Raw genomic sequence first — 25,824 nt, 5'->3', positions numbered from 1 at the left:
ACAGGGTCCTTCGGTATCGGGTTTCCCTACTTACCACAGTCATAAACTCCGCCTATTTCTACAACTACTCATTTTAAACTGTGATTTTGAATCTAGCCTAAACCAAACTTCTAACATCATGCCTAACCGGAAATTAAGACCGGAAATATATTTATTTGTATGCATTTTTACGTTAATGACTTTGTGGCTGTGGTAACTAGAGGAAACCTTCGGTATCTTTCAAAAACAAAGATTTTTTTATGTCATTCGAGATAATAAATGCTCACTTTTAAGGCACATAGTGACTGCGACCTGGTTTCGAGAGACTAATTAATTCATATAGTTTGGGACTATGATATAGTTTGCATCGGCACAATTGGGCAGTCAAATATTATGAAGATAGAGGTGGCGTATTTCAGCTAAAGCTTGGCAGTGAAACGACTTTTTATAAAAATGGCGTCGACCAATGCTACCTATCCCATAGTATAGTAAACTCACATGTAACGTGGTATATTTGTTGCTACATTTATCGAGCAGACTTTTCCCCAAACAGAAATGTTTGTCGCTCGAAGTATTGCAGCGGACCACAAGGATCTTATTCATGATGTTTCATATGATTTCCATGGCCGGAGAATGGCAACTTGCTCTAGTGACCAAAGTGTCAAGGTAAAGTAAAGAAAGCTCTGAACTAGTTAGCCAGCTAACAACAACAAACCAATCCTTTTGAATCCCCTGGTCTTACATTTACTTTATAAGAACAAGCCAGCTAGTTAGTTCTTCCTGGCAAAGCCATCTGTTTGAAATAACCCTGTCTCTTCTATCCATCATTTAAGGTGTGGGACAAGAGTGACAACGGAGAGTGGAACTGCACTGCCAGCTGGAAGGTAATGTTTCTATTCTCTTTCACTGCCAGTTGGAAGGTAATGTTCTATTCTCTTTCACTGCCAGCTGGAAGGTAATGTTTATTCTCTTTCACTGCCAGCTGGAAGGTAATGTTTCTATTCTCTTGCACTGCCAGCTGGAAGGTAATGTTTCTATTCTCTTTCACTGCCTGTTGGAAGGTAATGTTTCTATTCTCTTTCACTGCCAGCTGGAAGGTAATGTTTCTATTCTCTTGCACTGCCAGCTGGAAGGTAATGTTTCTATTCTCTTTCACTGCTAGCTGGAAGGCAATGTTTATATTCTCTTTCACTGCCAGCTGGAAGGTAATGTTTCTATTCTCTTTCACTGCCAGCTGGAAGGTAATGTTTCTATTCTCTTTCACTGCCAGCTGGAAGGTAATGTTTATTCTCTTTCACTGCCAGCTGGAAGGTAATGTTTCTATTCTCTTGCACTGCCAGCTGGAAGGTAATGTTTCTATTCTCTTTCACTGCCAGCTGGAAGGTAATGTTTCTATTCTCTTTCACTGTCAGCTGGAAGGTAATGTTTCTATTCTCTTTCACTGCCAGCTGGAAGGTAATGTTTCTATTCTCTTTCACTGCCAGCTGGAAGGTAATGTTTCTATTCTCTTTCACTGCCAGCTGGAAGGTAATGTTTCTATTCTCTTTCACTGCCAGCTGGAAGGTAATGTTTCTATTCTCTTTCACTGCCAGCTGGAAGGTAGCTAGCTAACGCTTCTGTTCATTTTCAGTTTATCAGTATGACCATCACTATTAGACTAGGGATGCACCAATATGACATTTTGGCCGATACCGATATCCAATATTTTGCTTGCCAAAAAAACGATACCAATAACTGATTTGAATTTTTTATATATTTTTTAATGTGTGGCCTTTTAAGCATTGTCGTACAGTTAAATAGTTGAAACACACAGGGACCAAAAAGTTATTTTGTTGATCATTTATGCATGTCCCCATTACCAGTAAAACTGTCACTGTGTCCGTTTCCATATTGTCCAGCTATGTCTAACATTTCATGTAAACCCTGTTTCTTGTCTGCATCAAAGTAGCAGTCCTTGTACCTAGCATCGAGCATGGTGGCGACCCAGTAAAGAGGCTCAGAGAGAATGCCACCAACTCGCTTGTTCACAGCCTTCAGTACTTTTGCAAGTTTTAACCCCACGGTCTGTGTGGGCAGTTTTGTTGAGCAGGCGTTTCAATGCCATGACCGAGGGTATCACGTCTGCTGCAGACGCAGCTCATGAGCTTATTTCTCCAGTCAGTTGTTCGAATGGAGCTAGGTGTGTGTTCCTGTTTCCAATGAGAGTCCACTGGTTTGTGCTGATTGTTGCAGGGAACTCATTGTCGGCTGCGTAAATGCCAAGCACTCGTTTTTGTTCCAGCAGGCTCTCCATGTAAAACGTACTGTTCCATCTGTTGGAAACGTCTCGCTTAAGCCTTTTGGTTTTCACTCCAAGCTGCTCCTGTATTGGTTGCAGGTGGCTGTATGCGAGCTGTGAGTGTTTAAAATGACCCACTATCTTCCTACCTGTTGCCACTGTGTCAGATATGCTGCGTTGGGCCAAAACACCTTCGTTCACAGCCAGTTGCAATGTGTGTGTCATGCATGGCAAACTAGCCACTCCGCATTGTTCCAAAGCCTTTGTCATGTTCCATGCATTATCACGTAGCACAGCGTGTACTTTGTTCTTGAAGATTTTCCAAGTTTTAAACATGTTCTCAAATGCCATTGAAATGGCAGCAGCGGTATGAGAACCAAGCACATTCTTGAGCAATACGGCTTTCCTCAGTATGAAATCCTGGTCGACCCACGGTGCTGTCAGTCTCGGCATGCTCATGGGGCTGACATCGCTGGTCCAAATGTCATTCGTGAAGCTAATAGCAGTGACGCCCATAGCAAGTAGCTCACGGATGTGCGTTTCAACAATACTGTGTAACTCCATTAGGGTAACATCTGAAAAATAGCGCCTACTTGGTAGTGTGTACTGGGGCCCGAGGTGCTCAACCAGTCGGCGAAAGCCAACATCATCCACGACAGAGAACGGTTGATTGTCAAGGGGAATGAATTCCATTATCTTGGCGTTAATGGATTTTGCCTTAAAGTTGTCCTGCTGAAATTTTCTTACGCTTTCAAATGACTGCTCGACTTGAACTTGTTTAGTTGTTGGAAGTGTGCGCTTTTGTTATAAGTAGTTGCTGAATGTCTGGATGGGATGCACTTTCAAATGAGTAATTAGGTTTGGGGTATTGAAATATTTCATTTTCTCCCCTCGTGAAATAATAGCAGCACAAACGTTGCATATGGCCTTTTTGTTATCTTCCTTTGAAATTAACAAAATATCCCACTATGTCTGCTGTATGGATCTAAGTTAGGAATGCTGTGTAGCGTCATTATGTCATCTACCTACGTTATACAGGTATGCATGTCAGCTTCAACATCGGTTTTGCACATCGGCGTTAAAGAATACATGGAGCCGATGCCGATTTTGGCATTGTTAGTTAATATCAGCCAATTCCGATATGCTTACCGACTATATCGTGCATCCCTAAATTGGACACATTTCACAAGAGACAAACGCAGTATAATTTGTCTGCTGAAGAAAAGTCTGAACTAATTAGACTACATAAAGACAAATGCTTTTGCTTTATTGTATGTTCAAAGCGGAGGTGGTGGAGGTAGGGCTGTTGATGACATCTTTATTCTCTCTGTCCAGACCCATAGTGGATCAGTGTGGAGGGTGACCTGGGCCCATCCAGAGTTTGGTCAGGTGCTGGCCTCCTGCTCCTTCGACCGGACCGCTGCTGTGTGGGAGGAGATCGTTGGGGAGTCCAATGACAAACAGCGAGGACTCAGTCACTGGGTGAGAATTGAGAAGGAAAGAGCCAGTTAGAGGACAAGTTTACCCAAAATCCAGAAACTGCAAAGTGATTCCATACATTTAAACTAGTTTAAGTGGAGTTTTCCCCCTCTTTTTATTTTTTATTTTATTTAACCATCCGGCCAGTTGAAAACTTGTTTTCATTTACAACTGCGACCTGGCCAAGAGAAAGCAAAGCAGTGCGACAAAAACAACAGTTACACATGGAATCAACAAACGTATAGTCAATAACACAATAGAAAAATGTATTTACAGTGTGTGCAAATGTAGTAAGATTAGGGAGGTACGGCAATAAATAGGCCGTGGATGCAAAGTAATTACAATTTAGGATTAACACTGGAGTGATAGATGTGCAAGTAGAGATACTAGTGTGAAAAAGAGCATAATAAATAACAATATGGGGATGAGGTAGTTGGGTTGGCTATTTACAGATTGGCTGTGAACATTGATTGGTTAGCTGTTCTGACGGCTGATGTTTAAAGTTAGCGAAGTCTCCAGCTTCAGTGATTTTTGCAATTCGTTCCAGTCATTGGCAGAAGAGAACTGGAAGGAAAGGCGGCCAAAGGAGGTGTTTGCTTTGGGGATGACCAGAGTTTTCCCTCTCTCTCCCTGTAGTGCTGTATTGAAACAGCTGATGTTGCTGGATGTAGGCCTCGCTCTGCTCCGTTGCCAGTGATTTCATGATTCAGAAATCCGTGAAGTATGGACAAATTGTTGTTTTATTGAAAGCATACGGCCGAATTAGCTATTTTTGTCAAAAGTACTATCAGTTTTGAGTCAGGAAATGTGTACTTCTCCACCTAAAACATTTGTGGTTATTTGATATCATTATTTTATGTAGCCAACAGCTACGGTAGCAGAAATGGGTGACAAGTGTGTATATGCACCCTCGTGGGGGTAAGCCTGTTGCGGAGATCTTTGGGGGGAGAAGGAGCTGGTGCAAAAGTTGATAGTTAGGCATATAGCAGGTAAAGTTAGATACCTGTGGTGGAGAAAGAGATGACAGTAAGAATTAGCTAGTTTTCTGGTCCCTTGCTGCACTTTATACAGGACAATAAGGGAAGAAGGCACCGACTTGCACTGTTTTCCGATAAAAGATACACAGAGATGCAGAAGATGGTTTGGAGCAATTAGAAATGGTAATTATGATGTAAATACTCCTGCAGCCAACCTTTCATCGCTGCGTGTGAACCAAGCACTTGAACGACGAGGCATATGAACGAGCACATGCAATCTGAAATGACCAAAAAACGAAGGATACTGAAAGATACAGCTGTTGCTACTGTATGTCCATGTCTGGATCTGGAGCAGTGTTACTATATGTCTGGATCTGGAGCAGGGATACTATATGACTGGATCTGGAGCAGTGTTACTATATGTCTGGATCTGGAGCAGTGATACTATTTGTCTGGATTTGGAGCAGTGTTACTATATGTCTGGATCTGGAGCAGTGATACTGGATCTGGAGCAGTGATACTATTTGTCTGGATCTGGAGCAGTGTTACTATATGTCTGGATCTGGAACAGTGTTACTATATGTCCATGTCTGGATCTGGAGCAGTGATACTGGATCTGGAGCAGTGATACTGGATCTGGAGCAGTGATACTGGATCTGGAGCAGTGATACTATATGTCTGGATCTGGAACAGTGTTACTATATGTCTGGATCTGGAGCAGTGAATACTATATGTCTAGATCTGGAGCAGTGTTACTATATGTCTAGATCTGGAGCAGTGTTACTATATGTCTGGATCTGGAGCAGTGTTACTATATGTCTGGATCTGGAGAAGTGATACTATATGTCTGGATCTGGAGCAGTGATACTATATGTCTGGATCATTGATACTATATGTCTGGATCTGGAGCAGTGATACTATATGTCTGGATCTGGAGCAGTGTTACTATATGTCTAGATCTGGAGCAGTGTTACTATATGTCTGGATCTGGAGCAGTGTTACTATATGTCTGGATCTGGAGAAGTGATACTATATGTCTGGATCTGGAGCAGTGATACTATATGTCTGGATCATTGATACTATATGTCTGGATCTGGAGCAGTGTTACTAAATGTCTGGATCTGGAGCAGTGATACTGGATCTGGAGCAGTGATACTATTTGTCTGGATCTGGAGCAGTGTTACTATATGTCTGGATCTGGAACAGTGTTACTATATGTCCATGTCTGGATCTGGAGCAGTGATACTGGATCTGGAGCAGTGATACTGGATCTGGAGCAGTGATACTGGATCTGGAGCAGTGATACTATATGTCTGGATCTGGAACAGTGTTACTATATGTCTGGATCTGGAGCAGTGAATACTATATGTCTAGATCTGGAGCAGTGTTACTATATGTCTAGATCTGGAGCAGTGTTACTATATGTCTGGATCTGGAGAAGTGATACTATATGTCTGGATGTGGAGTAGTGTTACTATATGTCTGGATCTGGAGCAGTGATACTATATGACTGGATCTAGAGCAGTGATACTATATGTCTGGATCATTGATACTATATGTCTGGATCTGGAGCAGTGTTACTATATGTCTGCATCTGGAGCAGTGATACTGGATCTGGAGCAGTGATACTATATGACTGGATCTAGAGCAGTGATACTATATGTCTGGATCTCGACCAGTGTTAGTATATGTTTGGATCTGGAGCAGTGTTACTATATGTCTGGATCTGGAGCAGTGATACTGGATCTGGAGCAGTGATACTATATGGCTGGATCTGGAGCAGTGATACTATATGACTGGATCTGGAGCAGTGATACTATATAACTGGATCTGGAGCAGTGATACTATATGACTGGATCTGGAGCAGTGATACTATATGTCTGGATCTGGAGCAGTGATACTATATGTCTGGATCTGGAGCAGTGATACTGTATGTCTGGATCTGGAGCAGTGTTACTATATGACTGGATCTGGATCATTGATACGATATGTCTGGATCTGGAGCAGTGTTACTATATGTCTGGATCTGGAACAGTGTTACTATATGACTGGATCTGGAACAGTGTTACTATATGTCTGGATCTGCGGCAGTGTTACTATATGTCTGGATCTGGAAAAGTGATACTATATGTCTGGATCTGGAGCAGTGATACTATATGACTGGATCTGGAGCAGTGATACTATATGTCTGGATCATTGATACTATATGTCTGGATCTGGAGCAGTGTTACTATATGTCTGGATCTGGAGCAGTGTTACTATATGTCTGGATCTGGTGCAGTGTTACTATATGTCTGGATCTGGAGCAGTGTTACTATATGTCTGGATCTGGAACAGTGATACTATATGTCTGGATCTGGATCATTTGATACTATATGTCTGGATCTCCGGCAGTGATACTATATGTCTGGATCTGGAGCAGTTTTACTATATGTCTGGATCTGGAGCAGTTTTACTATATGTCTGGATCTGGAGCAGTTTTACTATATGTCTGGATCTGGAGCAGTGTTACTATATGTCTGGATCTGGAACAGTGATACTATATGTCTGGATCTGGATCATTTGATACTATATGTCTGGATCTGGAGCAGTGATACTATATGTCTGGATCTGGAACAGTGAATACTATATGTCTGGATCTGGAGTAGTGTTACTATATGTCTGGATCTGGAGCAGTGTTACTATATGTCTGGATCTGGAGCAGTGTTACTTTATGTCTGGATCTGGATCAGTGATACTATATGACTGGATCTGGAGCAGTGATACTATATGTCTGGATCTGGAGCAGTGTTACTACATGTCTGGATCTGGAGCAGTGTTACTTTATGTCTGGATCTGGAGCAGTGACACTGGATCTGGAGCAGTGTTACTATATGTCTGGATCTGGAGCAGTGTTACTATATGTCTGGATCTGGACCAGTGATACTATATGTCTGGATCTGGAGCAGTGATACTGGATCTGGAGCAGTGTTACTATATGTTTGGATCTGGAGCAGTGTTACTATATGTCTGGATCTGGAGCAATGATACTGGATCTGGAGCAGTGTTACTATATGTCTGGAGCAGTGATGCTATATGACTGGATCTGATCCATTGTTACTATATGTCTGGATCTGGAGCAGGGATACTATATGTCTGGATCTGGAGCAGTGATACTATATGTCTGGAGCACTAAATAAACTTCAGTTAGTGCTAAATACGGCTGCTAGAATCCTGACTAGAACCAAAAAATTTGATCATATTACTCCAGTGCTAGCTTCTACACTGGCTTCCTGTCAAAGCAAGGGCTGATTTCAAGGTTTTACTGCTAACCTACAAAGCATTACATGGGCTTGCTCCTACCTATCTCTCTGATTTTGTCCTGCCGTACATACCTACACGTACGCTACGGTCACAAGACGCAGGCCTCCTAATTGTCCCTAGAATTTCTAAGCCAACAGCTGGAGGCAGGGCTTTCTCCTATAGAGCTCCATTTTTATGGAACGGTCTGCCTACCCATGTCAGAGACGCAAACTCGGTCTCAACCTTTAAGTCTTTACTGAAGACTCATCTCTTCAGTGGGTCATATGATTGAGTGTAGTCTGGCCCAGGAGTGGGAAGGTGAACGGAAAGGCTCTGGAGCAACGAACCGCCCTTGCTGTCTCTGCCTGGCCGGTTCCCCTCTTTCCACTGGGATTCTCTGCCTCTAACCCTATTACAGGGGCTGAGTCACTGGCTTACTGGGGCTCTCTCATGCCGTGGAGGGGGTGCGTCACCTGAGTGGGTTGATTCACTGATGTGGTCATCCTGTCAGGGTTGCCCCCCCCCCCCCCCTTGGATTGTGCCGTGGCAGAGGTCTTTGTGGGCTATACTCAGCCTTGTCTCAGGATGATAAGTTGGTGGTTGAAGATATCCCTCTAGTGGTGTGGGGGCTGTGCTTTGGCAAAGTGGGTGGGGTTATATCCTTCCTGTTTGGCCCTGTCCGGGGGCTAGGGTCAGTTTGTTATATCTGGAGTACTTCTCCTGTCCTATTCGGTGTCCTGTGTGAATCTAAGTGTGCGTTCTCTAATTCTCTCCTTCTCTCTTTCTTTCTCTCTCTCGGAGGACCTGAGCCTGAGGACATATGCCCCAGGACTACCTGATATGATGACTCCTTGCTGTCCCCAGTCCACCTGGCCGTGCTGCTGCTCCAGTTTCAACTGACCTGAGCCCTAGGACCATGCCCCAGGACTACCTGACATGATGACTCCTTGCTGTCCCCAGTCCACCTGGCCGTGCTGCTGCTCCAGTTTCAACTGACCTGAGCCCTAGGACCATGCCCCAGGACTACCTGACATGATGACTCCTTGCTGTCCCCAGTCCACCTGACCGTGCTGCTGCTCCAGTTTCAACTGTTCTGCCTTATTATTATTGGACCATGCTGGTCATTTATGAACATTTGAACATCTTGGCCATGTTCTGTTATATTCTCCACCCGGCACAGCCAGAAGAGGACTGGCCACCCCACATAGCCTGGTTCCTCTCTAGGTTTCTTCCTAGGTTTTGGCCTTTCTAGGGAGTTTTTCCTAGCCACCGTGCTTCTACACCTGCATTGCTTGCTGTTTGGGGTTTTAGGCTGGGTTTCTGTACAGCACTTTGAGATATCAGCTGATGTACGAAGGGCTATATAAATACATTTGATTTGGTTTGGTCTGGATCTGGAGCAGTGTTGCTACATGTCTGGATCTGGAGCAGTGATACTATATGTCTGGATCTTGAGCAGTGATACTATATGACTGGATCTGGAGCAGTGATACTATATGACTGGATCTGGAGCAGTGATACTATATGACTGGATCTGGAGCAGTGATACTATATGACTGGATCTGGAGCAGTGATACTATATGTCTGGATCTGGAGCAGTGATACTATATGTCTGGATCTGGAGCAGTGATACTATATGTCTGGATCTGGAGCAGTGTTACTATATGACTGGATCTAGAACAGTGTTACTATATGTCTGGATCTGGAGCAGTGTTACTATATGTCTGGATCTGGAACAGTGTTACTATATGTCTGGATCTGGAACAGTGTTACTATACGTCTGGATCTGGAACAGTGTTACTATATGTCTGGATCTGGAGCAGTGTTACTATATGTCTGGATCATTGATACTATATGTCTGGATCTGGAGCAGTGATACTATATGTCTGGATCTTGAGCAGTGATACTATATGACTGGATCTGGAGCAGTGATACTATATGACTGGATCTGGAGCAGTGATACTATATGACTGGATCTGGAGCAGTGTTACTATATGACTGGATCTAGAACAGTGATACTATATGTCTGGATCTGGAACAGTGTTACTATATGTCTGGATCTGGAACAGTGTTACTATATGTCTGGATCTGGAACAGTGTTACTATACGTCTGGATCTGGAGCAGTGATACTATACAGTGCCTTGCGAAAGTATTCGGCCCCCTTGAACTTTGCGACCTTTTGCCACATTTCAGGCTTCAAACATAAAGATATAAAACTGTATTTTTTTGTGAAGAATCAACAACAAGTGGGACACAATCATGAAGTGGAATGACATTTATTGGAAATTTCAAACTTTTTTAACAAATCAAAAACTGAAAAATTGGGCGTGCAAAATTATTCAGCCCCCTTAAGTTAATACTTTGTAGCGCCACCTTTTGCTGCGATTACAGCTGTAAGTCGCTTGGGGTATGTCTCTATCAGTTTTGCACATCGAGAGACTGAAATTTTTTCCCATTCCTCCTTGAAAAACAGCACGAGCTCAGTGAGGTTGGATGGAGAGCATTTGTGAACAGCAGTTTTCAGTTCTTTCCACAGATTCTCGATTGGATTCAGGTCTGGACTTTGACTTGGCCATTCTAACACCTGGATATGTTTATTTTTGACCATTCCATTGTAGATTTTGCTTTATGTTTTGGATCATTGTCTTGTTGGAAGACAAATCTCCGTCCCAGTCTCAGGTCTTGATACTATATGTCTGGATCTGGAGCAGTGTTACTATATGTCTGGATCTGGAACAGTGATACTATATGTCTGGATCTGGAACAGTGTTACTATATGTCTGGATCTGGAACAGTGTTACTATATGTCTGGATCTGGAACAGTGTTACTATATGTCTATATCTGGAACAGTGTTACTATACGTCTGGATCTGGAGCAGTGATACTATACAGTGCCTTGCGAAAGTATTCGGCCCCCTTGAACTTTGCGACCTTTTGCCACATTTCAGGCTTCAAACATAAAGATATAAAACTGTATTTTTTTGTGAAGAATCAACAACAAGTGGGACACAATCATGAAGTGGAATGACATTTATTGGAAATTTCAAACTTTTTTAACAAATCAAAAACTGAAAAATTGGGCGTGCAAAATTATTCAGCCCCCTTAAGTTAATACTTTGTAGCGCCACCTTTTGCTGCGATTACAGCTGTAAGTCGCTTGGGGTATGTCTCTATCAGTTTTGCACATCGAGAGACTGAAATTTTTTCCCATTCCTCCTTGAAAAACAGCACGAGCTCAGTGAGGTTGGATGGAGAGCATTTGTGAACAGCAGTTTTCAGTTCTTTCCACAGATTCTCGATTGGATTCAGGTCTGGACTTTGACTTGGCCATTCTAACACCTGGATATGTTTATTTTTGACCATTCCATTGTAGATTTTGCTTTATGTTTTGGATCATTGTCTTGTTGGAAGACAAATCTCCGTCCCAGTCTCAGGTCTTGATACTATATGTCTGGATCTGGAGCAGTGTTACTATATGTCTGGATCTGGAACAGTGATACTATATGTCCATGTCTGGATCTGGAGCAGTGATACTATATGTCTGGATCTGGAGCAGTGTTACCAAACGTCTGGATCTGGAACAGTGATACTATATGACTGGATCTGGAGCAGTGTTACTATATGTCTGGATCTGGAGCAGTGTTACTATATGTCTGGATCTGGAACAGTGATACTGGATCTGGAGCAGTGTTACTATATGTCTGGATCTGGAACAGTGATACTATATGTCTGGATCTGGAGCAGTGTTACTATATGTCTGGATCTGGAACAGTGATACTATATGTCCATGTCTGGATCTGGAGCAGTGTTACTATATGTCTGGATCTGGAGCAGTGTTACTATATGTCTGGATCTGGAACAGTGTTACTATACATCTGGATCTGGAACAGTGATACTATATGTCTGGATCTGGAGCAGTGATACTATATGTCCATGTCTGGATCTGGAACAGTGATACTATATGACTGGATCTGGAACAGTGATACTATATGTCCATGTCTGGATCTGGAACAGTGATACTATATGACTGGATCTGGAGCAGTGTTACTATATGTCTGGATCTGGAACAGTGATACTATATGTCCATGTCTGGATCTGGAACAGTGATACTATATGACTGGATCTGGAGCAGTGTTACTATATGTCTCGATCTGGAGCAGTGTTACTATACGTCTGGATCTGGAACAGTGATACTATATGTCCATGTCTGGATCTGGAACAGTGATACTATATGTCCATGTCTGGATCTGGAACAGTGATACTATACGTCTGGATCTGGAACAGTGATACTATATGTCCATGTCTGGATCTGGAGCAGTGATACTATATGTCCATGTCTGGATCTGGAGCAGTGCCAAAATTCAAAGGTTTGCTTGAGAAGGCAACAAAGCAAGCGGACACTGCAGGGGTATGTTTCCCATCCTGATTCTTGACGTTGGAGGTATGTAGTCTCGCCTGATTCTTGACTTTGGAGGTATGTAGTCTCGCCTGATTCTTGACTTTGGAGGTATGTAGCCTTGCCTGATTCTTGATGTTGGAGGTATGTAGCCTTGCCTGATTCTTGATGTTGAGGTATGTAGCCTTGCCTGATTCTTGATGTTGAGGTATGTAGCCTTGCCTGATTCTTGATGTTGAGGTATGTAGCCTTGCCTGATTCTTGATGTTGGAGGTATGTAGCCTTGCCTGATTCTTGATGTTGAGGTATGTAGCCTTGCCTGATTCTTGATGTTGGAGGTATGTAGCCTTGCCTGATACTTGATGTTGAGGTATGTAGCCTTGCCTGATTCTTGATGTTGAGGTATGTAGCCTTGCCTGATTCTTGATGTTGGCGTATGTAGCCTTGCCTGATTCTTGATGTTGGAGGTATGTAGCCTTGCCTGATTCTTGATGTTGGAGGTATGTAGTCTCGCCTGATTCTTGGCGTTGGAGGTATGTAGTCTCGCCTGATTCTTGGCGTTGGAGGTATGTAGTCTCGCCTGATTCTTGGCGTTGGAGGTATGTAGCCTTGCCTGATTCTTGATGTTGAGGTATGTAGCCTTGCCTGATTCTTGATGTTGAGGTATGTAGCCTTGCCTGATTCTTGATGTTGGAGGTGTTATTGTGTTATTACCATTACACCATATCATGTAAACATAGAGGCCTAGGATTTTTAAGGGCCTAAGGTGCTGATTCTATGTAGCAGGGATTCCCCCAGAGGTTGCACATTAGCAGTTGTTACCCATCTCCACTGCTATGGCTGTCGGCTACATAAAACATTTCTATAAAATAATCACACATGTTTTAGGTGGGAAAGTACACGTTTTCTGACTCATAGTACTTTTCTTATTTTTTTTGACAAAAATAGCTCATTCGGCTGTACCCTTTCAATAAAACAACAATTTGTCCACACTTCAGGGATTTCTGAATCATGAATTCACTGGCAACGGAGCAGAGCGAGGCCTGCATCCAGCAACAGCAGCTGTTTCAGTACAGCACTACATGGGGGAGGGCAAACTCCACTGAACTAGTTTCAATGTATGGAACCACTTAAGAGTTTCTGGATTTTGGGTCAACTTCTCCTTTAACAGAGAGGACTCAGTCACTGGGTGAGAAATGTGGAGAAGGAGAGAGTCTGGCTCGGTGAACAGAGAGGACTCAGTAACCGGGTGAAAGGTAGTCTAGATCAGTTGGTAGAGGGCTCAGTCACTGGGTGAGAACTGTGGAGAAGGAGAGAGTAGCTCGGTGAACAGAGAGGACTCAGTAACCGGGTGAAAGGTGGAGTCTAGATCAGTTAAGAGACAACCCAGCCCAGAGTGTCGACTGGCCCGGCCCCGGGGGGCAACTAATCCTTACCCAGCACTGGTGTCCCTCCCTTGTGCGTCTCCCCCTCACACTCCTGTCTCTTTCCAGATCAAGAGGACCACTCTGGTGGACAGCAGAACGTCGGTGACTGACGTGAAGTTTGCTCCTAAACACATGGGTCTGATGCTGACCACGTGCTCAGCAGATGGGGTTATGAGGGTCTACGAGGCTCCAGACGTAATGAACCTCAGCCAGTGGTCCCTGCAGCAGGAGATCTCCTCTAAACTCAGCTGCTCCTGTATCTCCTGGAGCCCCTCCAGGTTGAGCCCTCCTATCATTTAGCAAACCATACTCAGATTTATCAGAACTAACTTGCATTCAACACATGGGTATGTTCAAGATATGTGGGCAGTACCGACCCAACAGACCCATTGTCTCTCTGTGTAGACCTGTGTGGAAATGAGGACAGTAGTGAGTGGTCTGAGCACAGAACATTGTTCTGACCACTAAGTGGTGGTCAACACCACAGTAGTTCTGTTTCTTGTTGCTATGTTAAGAAGCAGGAAGGAGTGGAAGCTCCCAGGCTCCATTGTGGCTGCATGTTGAAACACAAAAGTGCTTGAGCCAATCATCAGAGGTGATTGTTAGTTTATAGAGTATAACTGTGTGGCTGCATGTTGAAACACAAGGAAGAGACAAACCTGCTGTACCTAGAACATCATCATCATCCAATGGTTGTGCTTGCAGCTCCCGTGCCCACGCCCCCATGATAGCAGTGGGCTCTGATGACAGCAACACAGCATACAGCGGGAAAGTTCACATCTATGAATACATTGAAAACACAAGGTTTGTATCATGGTAGCACCACCTTTCCTCATCCCATTTCACACATCTGTGCCTAACCTAATGGCATTGCTATCTAACATGGCTGGATGGCTGGAGACCTAGGCTGTGTCCCAAATATCACCTAGTGTCCCTATGGACCCTGGTCAAACAGGGTGCCATTTGGTACTCCACTATAGGAGCCATGTCTCAGGATAAACAACCCGAGACTCCACTATAGGAGCCATGTCTCAGGGCAGACTGCCACCATGTTGTGATTGAATACATGGAGTCTGAATAGCTTCTTCTTATGGTCTGTTGTAGAAAGGAAGTATATGAATCCCATGTTTTATTGATTATTCTCTTTTATCAGGAAGTATGCTAAGGCAGAAAATCTGATGACGGTGACAGATCCAGTCCATGACATTGCCTTTGCTCCCAACTTGGGACGCTCTTTTCACGTGCTCGCCATCGCCACCAAAGACGTACGCATCTTCAAGCTGATACCACTGAGGTGAGTTTATTTAAAGGACATGCTCCTACACGCATCCAGTAGCAAGATCTCTTCTAAGACAGGATTCACAACCAGCCAGGTCACAGTGGAGCATCTTCATGCTGGTTAGTGTTTGCAGTGCAAGTCATTTCCAGGCTGACTCGGTGTGAGTTCTTAACTGATGTTTTGGAAGTGACCATTGTATCTTTTGTCACCCCTAAACATATATCCTACTTGATTGTCTGGTGTCCCAATCACATCCCTGTTCTACAGGAGAGAGGTCACAGCATCCTCCGATCCCACTAAGCTGGAGGTCTTGGCCCAGTTTTACCCTATCTTCTAACCCTATCCTGCTGGTCTCTGTGTTTCTACAGGAAAGAGTCTGCAGCGGGGTCGTCTGGTCCCACTAAGCTGCAGGTTCAGATCCTGGCCCAGTTTGACAACCACAACTCCCAGGTGTGGAGAGTCTCCTGGAACATCAGCAGCACCCTGCTTGCCTCCTCAGGGGATGATGGCTGTGTCCGGCTCTGGAAAGGTAGAGTGGATAGACCTGGTGTACACCTGGTGTTAGTGTAGACCAATTTATCCGTGGAGCTACAATCCAATTTTTTAAGTTGTGTATCGTCTGCATAGCAGTAAATTAATGCTGTGCTTTCTGATAACACAGCCAAGGGGTAACATGTATAAACTGAACAGAACCGGACCCAAAATCAAACCTTTTGGAACGCTATTTGTGATATGTATTTTCTCTGAGTTATGTTCAGCAAGGGTGACAAACTCTCGACCTGTTAAATTGGTCCTAAACCAATTTAGACCTGGACCGGATAGGTCAACTAACTTCTCAAATCTGTCCAGAACGACATTATGGTCAACTGTGTGAAAGGCAGGACTTAAATCCAAGAGTACAAGGACAGAGAGCTGTTTGGAATCTGTATTGGCTCAAATAATTGACCACTTTAACTAAGGCTGTCTCTGTGCTGTGGTGGGCACGTAAAACTGATTTTGAAATGTTTCTAATATACAGGTGGCACTTTAAAAAAAAAAAAATGTAGCTTTTTGAACACCAATTTCTCCAGAATTTTGCTTAAGAATGAAAGGTAAAAAATGTCTAAGCGCTAAAGAATCTAGATGACTTTTCTTCAGGAGTTTCACCATAGCAGTTGTTAGTGCAGAAAATTCCTGTGGACCGGGAGGGATTAACAATGGTTTGCACTGCTTCATATATGCAATAAAAACTGTTTTGCAGAAGGTGGTGGGGATAGGATCAATAAGGCAGGTAGAAGTCTTAAGTTGTGATGTCACTTTCCTGAGCATGTCAACCAGGGAAAATAAATCCATAGTGCCTTTGTGTGGTAGGCTAGGGCACATATCAGACTTCTCATCAGGTCTTGCTTGACTGATACACAGCCTAATGTTTGTTATCTGATCTCTGAAATATGCCGCAAATTCATCACATTTTAATGTGGAGTAAAGTTTACATATGTTTGAGGGGGTATGATTTATCAGGCCATGAATGGTCAAGAAGAGCACTCTAATTATTCTGATTTAATAGTAATGAAGGTAGAAATGCCAGACATGCTCATGTTGCTCTAAAATAATATAAAAATGGACCTGCAACTTTGACTTTCTCTACTTCTGCTCTGCCTTTCTGCAATTTCTCTTTAATTGATTAGTTTCCTCACTCATCCAATGGGCTCTCTGTTTGGATGTGTCCTTTTTCAACCGTACTGGAGTTATGGCATCAATGGTTGCCCTTAATTGAATACTAAAGTTATTTACTAAATCATCACAAGAGGAAGGCAGAATAGGTGGTGGAGTATTGTTCATACACTCAATAAAATCTGCAGCAACTTCAGAGGTCAGATGGTGTTTCTTAATATTGTGTTCAGTATTACCCTGAGCTAAGGGCAACAAGGTAGTAAAACATCCACAGTGGTGATCAGATAAAGCAACATCAACAATAGAGGATATGTCAATAGAAAGCCCCTTGGTAATAACCAGGTCCAGTAGAAAGCCCCTTGGTAATAACCAGGTCCAGTAGAAAGCCCCTTGGTAATAACCAGGTCCAGTAGAAAGCCCCTTGGTAATAACCAGGTCCAGAGTATTTGTTTGGTTATGGGTGGGCCCAGTAGAAAGTCCCTTGGTAATAACCAGGTCCAGAGTATGGGTGGGCCCAGTAGAAAGCCCCTTGGTTATAACCAGGTCCAGAGTATGGCTGTGGTTATAGGTGGGCCAAGGAACATGTTGGATAAAGTCCATAGAGCTCAAAATATTCATAAATTAAATGGCCTTGGAGTCAGTCTTTGTCAACATAAATATTAAAATCACCCAACACAATGATTTTACCATAGTTTAAGGACAATAGACAATAGTTCAGAGAAATCAGTCAAGAAAATGGGGCACTGCATTTGTAACAGTATAATTTTAGACCGTCCCCTCGCCCATACCCGGGCGCGAACCAGGGACCTTCTGAACACATCGACAACTGACACCCACGAAGCATCGTTACCCATCACTCCACAAAAGCCGCGGCCCTTGCAGAGCAAGGGGAACTACTACTTCAAGGTCTCAGAGCAAATGACGTCACCGATTGAAACGCTATTTAGCGCGCACCGCTAACTAAGCTAGCCGTTTCACATCCGTTACACATTGGTGGCCTGCCTATACAGGGATATGGCCAGCACTGTAGTCTGGAGGGAGGCTTCAATAAGAGCGGCATTACAGTATGAAGACAGCCATGTTTCAGTGAGAAACATGAAATCAACTTCGCGCTCAGCAATGATTTCATTCACAGGAAAGGTTTTATTACATTTAAAATATTCAATGTGTGGGCCACCGTGCCCCTGGGGCATCTGCCTAGATGTAACCAACGGAATAACAAAAACATAATTAATGTTACAACCACATTTTCTGACCGAATCGAACAACAGTTTGTATAGACTCACCAGAAGGAAGAGTTAAAGGAACAAACATTAGGGTATTAGTCCTCTGTTGGTTATTCTGACACTGGAGCACTACCTGACCCGGTCTGTCAATCTCTAAAACAGTTGTGATGTTGATGGACATAATCCTGGAGCCCCTGTGGTTATGGTGTATCCTGTCTCTTAAAAAGTGCTGGTTGCTCCCACCGCAAATCAATTTTGTCACTAAAAGAGACTTTCCTGTCGTTGTAGAGTTTCTTCGGGTACTCGGTCAGGGCAAAGAGTTAGCTGAAACGTTCCGAACCCCTTATTTTTCGCTGATCTAGCGAGGGTATTTAAAAAATAATGTTTGTCGTCCTCCCTCAGTTCCTCAGATTGCATAAAATGAAGGTTGTTAAAACCTAATTGAGTGACAATGGTGTCAATATTGGAGTAGTTGACCAGAACCGTGGGCAGGGGGGGGGCTGTATATATAAATATATTGCGATCATGTGACACTTTATTTAACTAATTATGTGACATCTGAAGGTAATTGGTTGCACCAGATCTTATTTAAGGGCTTCATAGCAAAGGGGTGAAGACATATACACACACCACTTTTCTGTTTTTTTGTGGGGTTTTTAAAACTTTTTTTTCAATTCACTTCTTCACGAATTTGAACTGTTTTGTTTTGAAATCCAAATAAGTAAATAAAAAAACATTTAAATTACAGGTTGTAATGGAACAAAAAGAGAAAACGCCAATGGGATGAATACTTTATATACTTAGTAGTGTACAGTTGAAGACTGAAGTTTACATACACTTATGTTGGAGTCAGGGGGCACGGGGTCGATACAGCCCTGGGGGCGCAGATTTCATATAAGTGTAGCTCAGTTGGTAGAGCATGGTACTTTCAACAACACAATCGTGGGTTTTATTCCCAGGAACATCCATACTTTAAGAAAAATGTATGCCCACATGACTAAATTGCTTTGGATTAAATTGTCTGCTAAATGGCATATATTATATAAGACAAAAAAATAAGTGAATAGTTTACATTCACAGTATACAGTAGTTGTCATATAAACAGTATACAGTAGTTCTCATGTATACAGTAGTTCTCATGTATACAGTAGTTCTCATGTATACAGTATACAGTAGTTCTCATATAAACAGTATACAGTAGGTGTCTCAAAGATGTCAGCCTTCTCATCCATCCTTTTGACTCTGCTCTCTCCTCTCTTTCTCCCTGTCCTTTGTCATCTCCGTGTCTATCTCTCTCCCCAGCCAACTACATGGATAACTGGAAGTGTACAGCCATCCTGAGAGGAGATGGTAGCCCAGTGACGGGCTCTTCCAGTCAGGCTGCAGTCCCCAGCACAGCAGGGGGACCACAACATGTCCTGCTGCAAGCGTCCTCCGCTGGAAGGTAGGGTCTGAATGATTGATTTGGAGAAGGCTGCTCCAGCCTGAGACAACACATGCTTAAAAAAATCATGGAGGATAAAAACACAATGGAGCTGGAAGGGTTATTTCCATTGTGGTCCTCTAGGTTCATCCAAGCATGTTACACAATATTAACAGTAATAAATTAATAATTTATATAAATGATCAGAGCATTCTAGGAAGTCCTTGAGGTTTTCCAAGAACTGACATTTGCATTCTGTTTGGTTTCCTCTGTTGTGAGTCATTAGTATGGAGAGGAATGTACCGTGTATAGATCTAGAGTTATGAATTATGAAGGTCTAGTTTGGATAATAGACAACTGTGAAGTGTCTGGTCATTAGTTGCGTCAATTCTTTGTCTATAGACTCTCATTGTTTAATTTTTAATTGACACGTTCAAGTAATACTTGGAATTAATCTCTGTTAGTAAAATACCTGTGAGTCAGAACATGACGTTCCTGTGTAAAACCATGTCTGACTGATAGATGATTGGTTTGCTTTTCTTGTTTCCTTTAACAGAAAGAAAGCTCAGCTGATACCTGGCTAACAGAGTGGCTTGATGCTGCTGCTTGTTGCATGAACACACACACACACACACACACACAGGAATGGAAAGGGAACTCCCTCACCCTGCAGACCAACCTCCCAGAAACACCTCTGAACCCTTTTTTATGCTAATCAAGAACCACACTGACTCCTAGATCAGGGTTCTAGATCAAAGTTCCAGGGTGGATTTTATGTCAATATTGACTGTTATGCTACTGAATGAAGTATCCTGTTGGGGTGTATCTGACTGTAGAACTACTTGGGAGTATGGGTTTAGGTGTGGTGAGAGAGAGGGAACCACTGGTGACATTGCGGTGGGTTCTAAGACGTAATGGGTGGGTTTAGGTGTGGTGAGAGAGGGAACCACTGGTGACATTGCGGTGGGTTCTAAGACATAATGGGTGGGTTTAGGTGTGGTGAGAGAGGGAACCACTGGTGACATTGCGGTGGGTTCTAAGACATAATGGGTGGGTTTAGAGTAACTTTACAAAAATGTCTCGGTTTCCCAGAAATCCAGGTTGGAACATTCCTGGAATTAGGAGAGAATAAGCAGGAAATCCCAGAACCTTTTTTTCCTTGAAAACCAGGGAACTTGCAACCCTAAGTTTTGCAACCATATGTGGGTTCTAGTTAGTTCTAGGTAATATTTTGGAGGGTTCTGCATAATGTAAATTACCCTGTGGTTCTGCCTGGTGGATGAGGTAGTTCTGCCTGGTGGATGGGGTGGTTCTGCCTGACTGACTGACTGGTGGATGAGGTGGTTCTGACTGACTGACTGGTGGATGAGGTGGTTCTGCCTGGATGACTGGTGGATGAGGTGGTTCTGCCTGGATGACTGGTGGATGAGGTGGTTCTGCCTGGATGACTGGTGGATGAGGTGGTTCTGCCTGACTGACTGACTGACTGGTGGATGAGGTGGTTCTGACCGGTGGATGATGTGGTTCTGCCTGGATGACTGGTGGTTGAGAAGACGACGTCTGAGACTAACGTTAAAATCTTTGGGGCGATGAATAATTTATGAAAAACAATTAATTCTGTATAATAAAGTTTGTTTAATCCAGTGTTTTCACAGTCTCTTGGTGCATGGTGTTCAACTGGGTTGGTGGTCAAGTGTACACTGATGTTTCATACTCATTTGCATTACATTTTTCATTCACCTATTCATTCAATCTTTTTTATAAAAACGTGAGAAGTGGGCATTGGTCTGAAACTGTTTTTTTTTTTTTTCAGCAGCTTTGACCTACTACAGTAGGTTGCTTAGGTTTCAAACCTTCTCAAACAGCCTAAATCATAGTCTTAGAGGAGGTGCTCCCACAATCATGTGATTTGTTCCCCATACAAGGTAAAACTGCACTATGACCCAGTAAAGACTACCACCACACTGTGACTGCACTATGACCCAGTAGACTACCACCACACTGTGCCTGCACTATGACTGTAGACTCCACCAACACACTGTGACTGCACTATGACCCAGTAGACTACCACCACACTGTGACTGCACTATGACCCAGTAGACTACCACCACACTGTGACTGCACTATGACCCAGTAGACTACCACCACACTGTGACTGCACTATGACCGAGGAAAGACCACCACCACACTGTGACTGCACTATGACCCAGTAGACTACCACCACACTGTGACTGCACTATGACCCAGTAGACTACCACCACACTGTGACTGCACTATGACTCTGTCAACTCTACCACCACACTGTGACTGCACTATGACTCTGTCGACTCCACCACCACACTGTGACTGCACTATGACTCTGTCGACTCCACCACCACACTGTGACTGCACTATGACTCTGTAGACTCCACCACCACACTGTGACTGCACTATGACTTTGCTGCATTATGCCACAATTAGTTACAGAAGTGTTAATTACATTTTGCTAAGGAGAAAGCTTGATGGTGTCTACTCTCCTCATATTCACCATCTTCTGCTGTATTCTGTTACTGTTTTGTCTGAGTGATTCAAGATTTGTCTTGTGGGTCGATTGGTCCTTGCCCTCTTTCCCTCTCCTCTCTTCCTTAATACCTCCTTCCCGCTCTCTCTCTCTCCCTCCCTCCTTCCCTCCCAGTCTCCCTCTCTCTCTCCCTCCCACCTTCCCGCTCTCTCTCTCTCTCTCCCACTCTCCCTCCCACCTTCCCTCCAGTCTCCATCCCACCTTCCCTCTCTCCCACTCTCCCTCTCTCTCCCTCCCACTCTCCCTTTACCTGTCTCTTCCTCACCCTTCCCCCTCTTCCCATCTCTGATGTTGGGAATTTAGGCCTGGCTCAGTCTTCTTCTCAATTCATCCAAAAGGTGTTAGATGGAGTTGAGGTCAGGGCTCTGTGCAGGCCAGTCAAGTTCTTCCACACCGATCTCGACAAACCATTTCTGTATGGACCTCGCTTTGTGCACAGGGGCATTGTCATGCTGAAACAGGAAAGGGCCTTTCCCAAACTTTTGCCACAAAGTTGGAAACACAGAATCATTTAGAATGTCATTGTATGCTGTAGTGTTAAAATTTCCCTCCACTGGAACTAAGGGGCCTAGCCCGAACCATGAAAAACAGCCCCAGACCATTATTATCACACCAGAGAATGCGTTTCCACTGCTCCAGTGTCCAATGGCGGCGAGCTTTACACCACTCCAGAAGACACTTGGCATTGCACATGGTGAACTTAGGCTTGTGTGCGGCTGCTCAGCCATGGAAACCCATTTCACGAAGCTCCCGAGGAACAGTTCTTGTGCTGATGTTGGAACTTGGTTGTGAGTGTTAGTGATGATTTTTATGCGCTTCAGCAGTCCCGTTCTGTGAGCTTGTGTGGCCTACTTCACGGCTGAGCCTTTGTTGGCCTGAGACATTATCATTTCACAATAAAAGCGCTTACAGTTGACCAGAGCAGCTCTAGCAGGGCAGAAATTTTACAAACTGACTGGTTGGAAAGGTGGCATCCTATGACAGTACCACATTGAAAGTCACTAAGCTCTTCAGTAAGGCCATTCTACCGTGGTGTAGAAATTCTATCCAAAAGGAAGAGATTGCAGATTCTTCAAAACAACTTTTTATTATAAGATGTGCAAATCTGGAGCTGGTGAACAATCACTCAACAGTGCAGCGCTAAGAGCCCAACGAACAGAGTTGGGTCTCAGCTTTTATAACCTTTGTCAACATGTCAGTTTAGCAGGTGTGTGAGATCATGATGGGAACATAGCGTACAAACAGGTGATAGCGCCAGTTTTGTTACTCCTTTCTGCTGATAGAATTCTCGCTGGTGCTCAAGCTAGCCACTTCTCTTTTCTCCACACAGCTTTTTCTGAAAGAAACGAAAAGAACAGGATGGGCCAAAAACTGGTCTCAGACGACCCTTTGTCTTTAGCCACGTGACTAAGTTACTCAGAAACAAGAGAGGAAAAACACAAAGTGGAAAGGTACAGGTTTAAGGCTCATGTGCATAAGTCTGTATTTTTTTCCACCATAACTGTCAATGTTTGTCTATGGAGATTGCATGGGTGTGTGCTCGATTTTATATACCTGTCAGCAACAGATGTGGCTGAAATAGCTGAATCCACTCATTTGAAGGGGTGTCCACATACTTTTGTATATACAGTGTACCTTCCACACCCGTCAACACACAGCCAGACTATGATTTGGCCTGTCATTCCAAATAATGCCCTCAGCCAAAAAGTCCCCACCCGCATCACAATGGGATTTGATAAACTATTAGCGTCCGTTGCTATATCAATGGTGTGATGACCTAATGACTTGAATTTTGGAGCTCATTCTTTTCATCCCCACTATGCAAAAAAGGCTGATTTCTGTGACAATTTCGCTGTTTAAACACGTTTTGTTTAGCTAATCGAATTTAAACATGGCTTCTAACTACTTCTGGGTAACTTGTTGACATTACAACATCAAATCCATGTCTTAAACATTGCAAAGAAAACAGCTTGACACATTATTGTTACTTACCTTACAGATCAGGAAGACCGCTAATCTCCACTCCATTCATATGCAAATGTGTTTGATTCATACACTGCCTTGTCTGGCTGTCATGTAACCTTCCCTTCCCTTATCTACACTGAAATAATATAATTTCAGTAGTCCTCAATTTGGATTTATTTTTATTTTTATCTCGCATAGCTCATTAGTACACCCTTGTGGTTGAATATATATGTGCAGTAACTATTGTAGATCCTCAGATACAACAATGAACTATGTGGAACTAATAAACAGACAGACTGTTCTCTCTGCTACCACACAGCAAGCAGTACCGATGCACCAAGTCTGGAACCAACAGGACCCTGACCAGCTTCTACCCCCAAACCATAGACTGTTCTCTCTGCTACCACACAGCAAGCAGTACCAATGCACCAAGTCTAGAACCAACAGGACCCTGACCAGCTTCTACCCCCAAACCATAGACGGTTCTCTCTGCTACCGCACAGCAAGCAGTACCGATGCACCTTGTCTGGAACCAACAGGACCCTGACCAGCTTCTACCCACAAGCCATAAGACTGCTACATAGTTAGTCTGGGTAGCTATTTGTTAACTACTTTAATATCCATACTGAACAAACATTTATTCTGGATCCAAACTAGCTGCTGCCAAAGCAACACCTACTCTTCCTGGGGTCCAGCAAAATTAAGGCAGTTTATACAATTTTGAAAACATTACAATACATTCACAGATTTCACAACACACTGTGTGCCCTCAGGCCCCGTCTCCACCACTACCACATTTCTACAGTACTAAATCCATGTGTATGTGTGTGCATAGTGCGTATGTTATCGTGTGTGTATGCATGTGTCTGTGCCTGTTTGTTGCTTAACAGTCCCCGCTGTTCCATAAGGTGCTTTTTTAAATGTTTTTTCAATCTAATTTTACTGCCTGCGTCAGTTACTTGATGTGGAATGGAGTTCCATGTAGTCATGGCTCTATGTAGTACTGTGCGCCTTCCATAGTCTGTTCTGTACTTGGGGACTGTGAAGAGACCTCTTGTGGCATGTCTTGTGGGATATGCATGGGTGTTTGAGCTGTGTGCCAGTAGTTTAGACAGACAGCTCGGTGCATTCAACATGAAAATACCTCTCATAAATAAAACTAGTGATGAAGTCAATCTCTCCTCCACTTTGAGCCATGAGAGATTGACATGGATATTATTAATATTAGCTCTCTGTGTACATCCAAGGGCCAGCCGTGCTGCCCTGTTCTGAGACAATTGCAATTTTCCTAATTCCTTTTTTGTGGCACCTAACCACACGACTGAACAGTAGTCCAGGTGCAACAAAACTAGGGCCTGTAGGACCTGCCTTGTTGATAGTGTTGTTGAGAAGGTAAAAACTAGGGCCTGTAGGACCTGCCTTGTTGATAGTGTTGTTAAGAAGGTAGAAACTAGGGCCTGTAGGACCTGCCTTGTTGATAGTGTTGTTAAGAAGGCAGAAACTAGGGCCTGTAGGACCTGCCTTGTTGATAGTGCTGTTAAGAAGGCAGAAACTAGGGCCTGTAGGACCTGCCTTGTTGATAGTGTTGTTAAGAAGGTAGAAACTAGGGCCTGTAGGACCTGCCTTGTTGATAGTGTTGTTAAGAAGGCAGAAACTAGGGCCTGTAGGACCTGCCTTGTTGATAGTGCTGTTAAGAAGGCAGAAACTAGGGCCTGTAGGACCTGCCTTGTTGATAGTGTTGTTAAGAAGGCAGAAACTAGGGCCTGTAGGACCTGCCTTGTTGATAGTGCTGTTAAGAAGGCAGAAACTAGGGCCTGTAGGACCTGCCTTGTTGATAGTGCTGTTAAGAAGGTAGAAACTAGGGCCTGTAGGACCTGCCTTGTTGATAGTGCTGTTAAG

At 43.5% G+C, this 25,824-nt stretch overlaps 1 protein-coding gene across 3 annotated transcripts; it reads left to right on the top strand.

Moving 5' to 3' along the window:
* The first annotated feature begins 37 nt into the window (after positions 1-37).
* seh1l (SEH1-like (S. cerevisiae)) lies at positions 38-21,048 on the top strand. 3 transcript variants are annotated; one of them, XM_021559715.3, is made up of 9 exons: positions 38-645; positions 813-863; positions 3,593-3,739; positions 13,886-14,097; positions 14,525-14,623; positions 14,973-15,113; positions 15,467-15,627; positions 19,280-19,421; positions 19,957-21,048. In XM_021559715.3, exons 1-9 carry the CDS (start codon positions 535-537, stop codon positions 19,982-19,984), a joined length of 1,092 nt encoding a protein of 363 aa, XP_021415390.1. In that variant the 5' UTR covers positions 38-534; the 3' UTR covers positions 19,985-21,048. The 3 variants fall into 3 exon arrangements, with proteins under 3 accessions (XP_021415390.1, XP_090084628.1, XP_090084629.1); XM_090228502.1 differs by lacking the exons at positions 38-645; positions 813-863 and adding an exon at positions 1,531-1,578; XM_090228503.1 differs by lacking the exons at positions 38-645; positions 813-863; positions 3,593-3,739 and adding an exon at positions 11,734-12,404.
* The last annotated feature ends 4,776 nt before the right edge of the window (positions 21,049-25,824 follow it).

Source organism: Oncorhynchus mykiss, chromosome 30 (genome assembly GCF_057628025.1).
Source record: "Oncorhynchus mykiss isolate SJ-2025 chromosome 30, ASM5762802v1, whole genome shotgun sequence".
In the NCBI taxonomy this organism is placed as follows: domain Eukaryota; kingdom Metazoa; phylum Chordata; class Actinopteri; order Salmoniformes; family Salmonidae; genus Oncorhynchus; species Oncorhynchus mykiss.
Note: the sequence above shows the minus strand (reverse complement) of the source record. Positions and strands in the feature narration are given on the sequence as shown.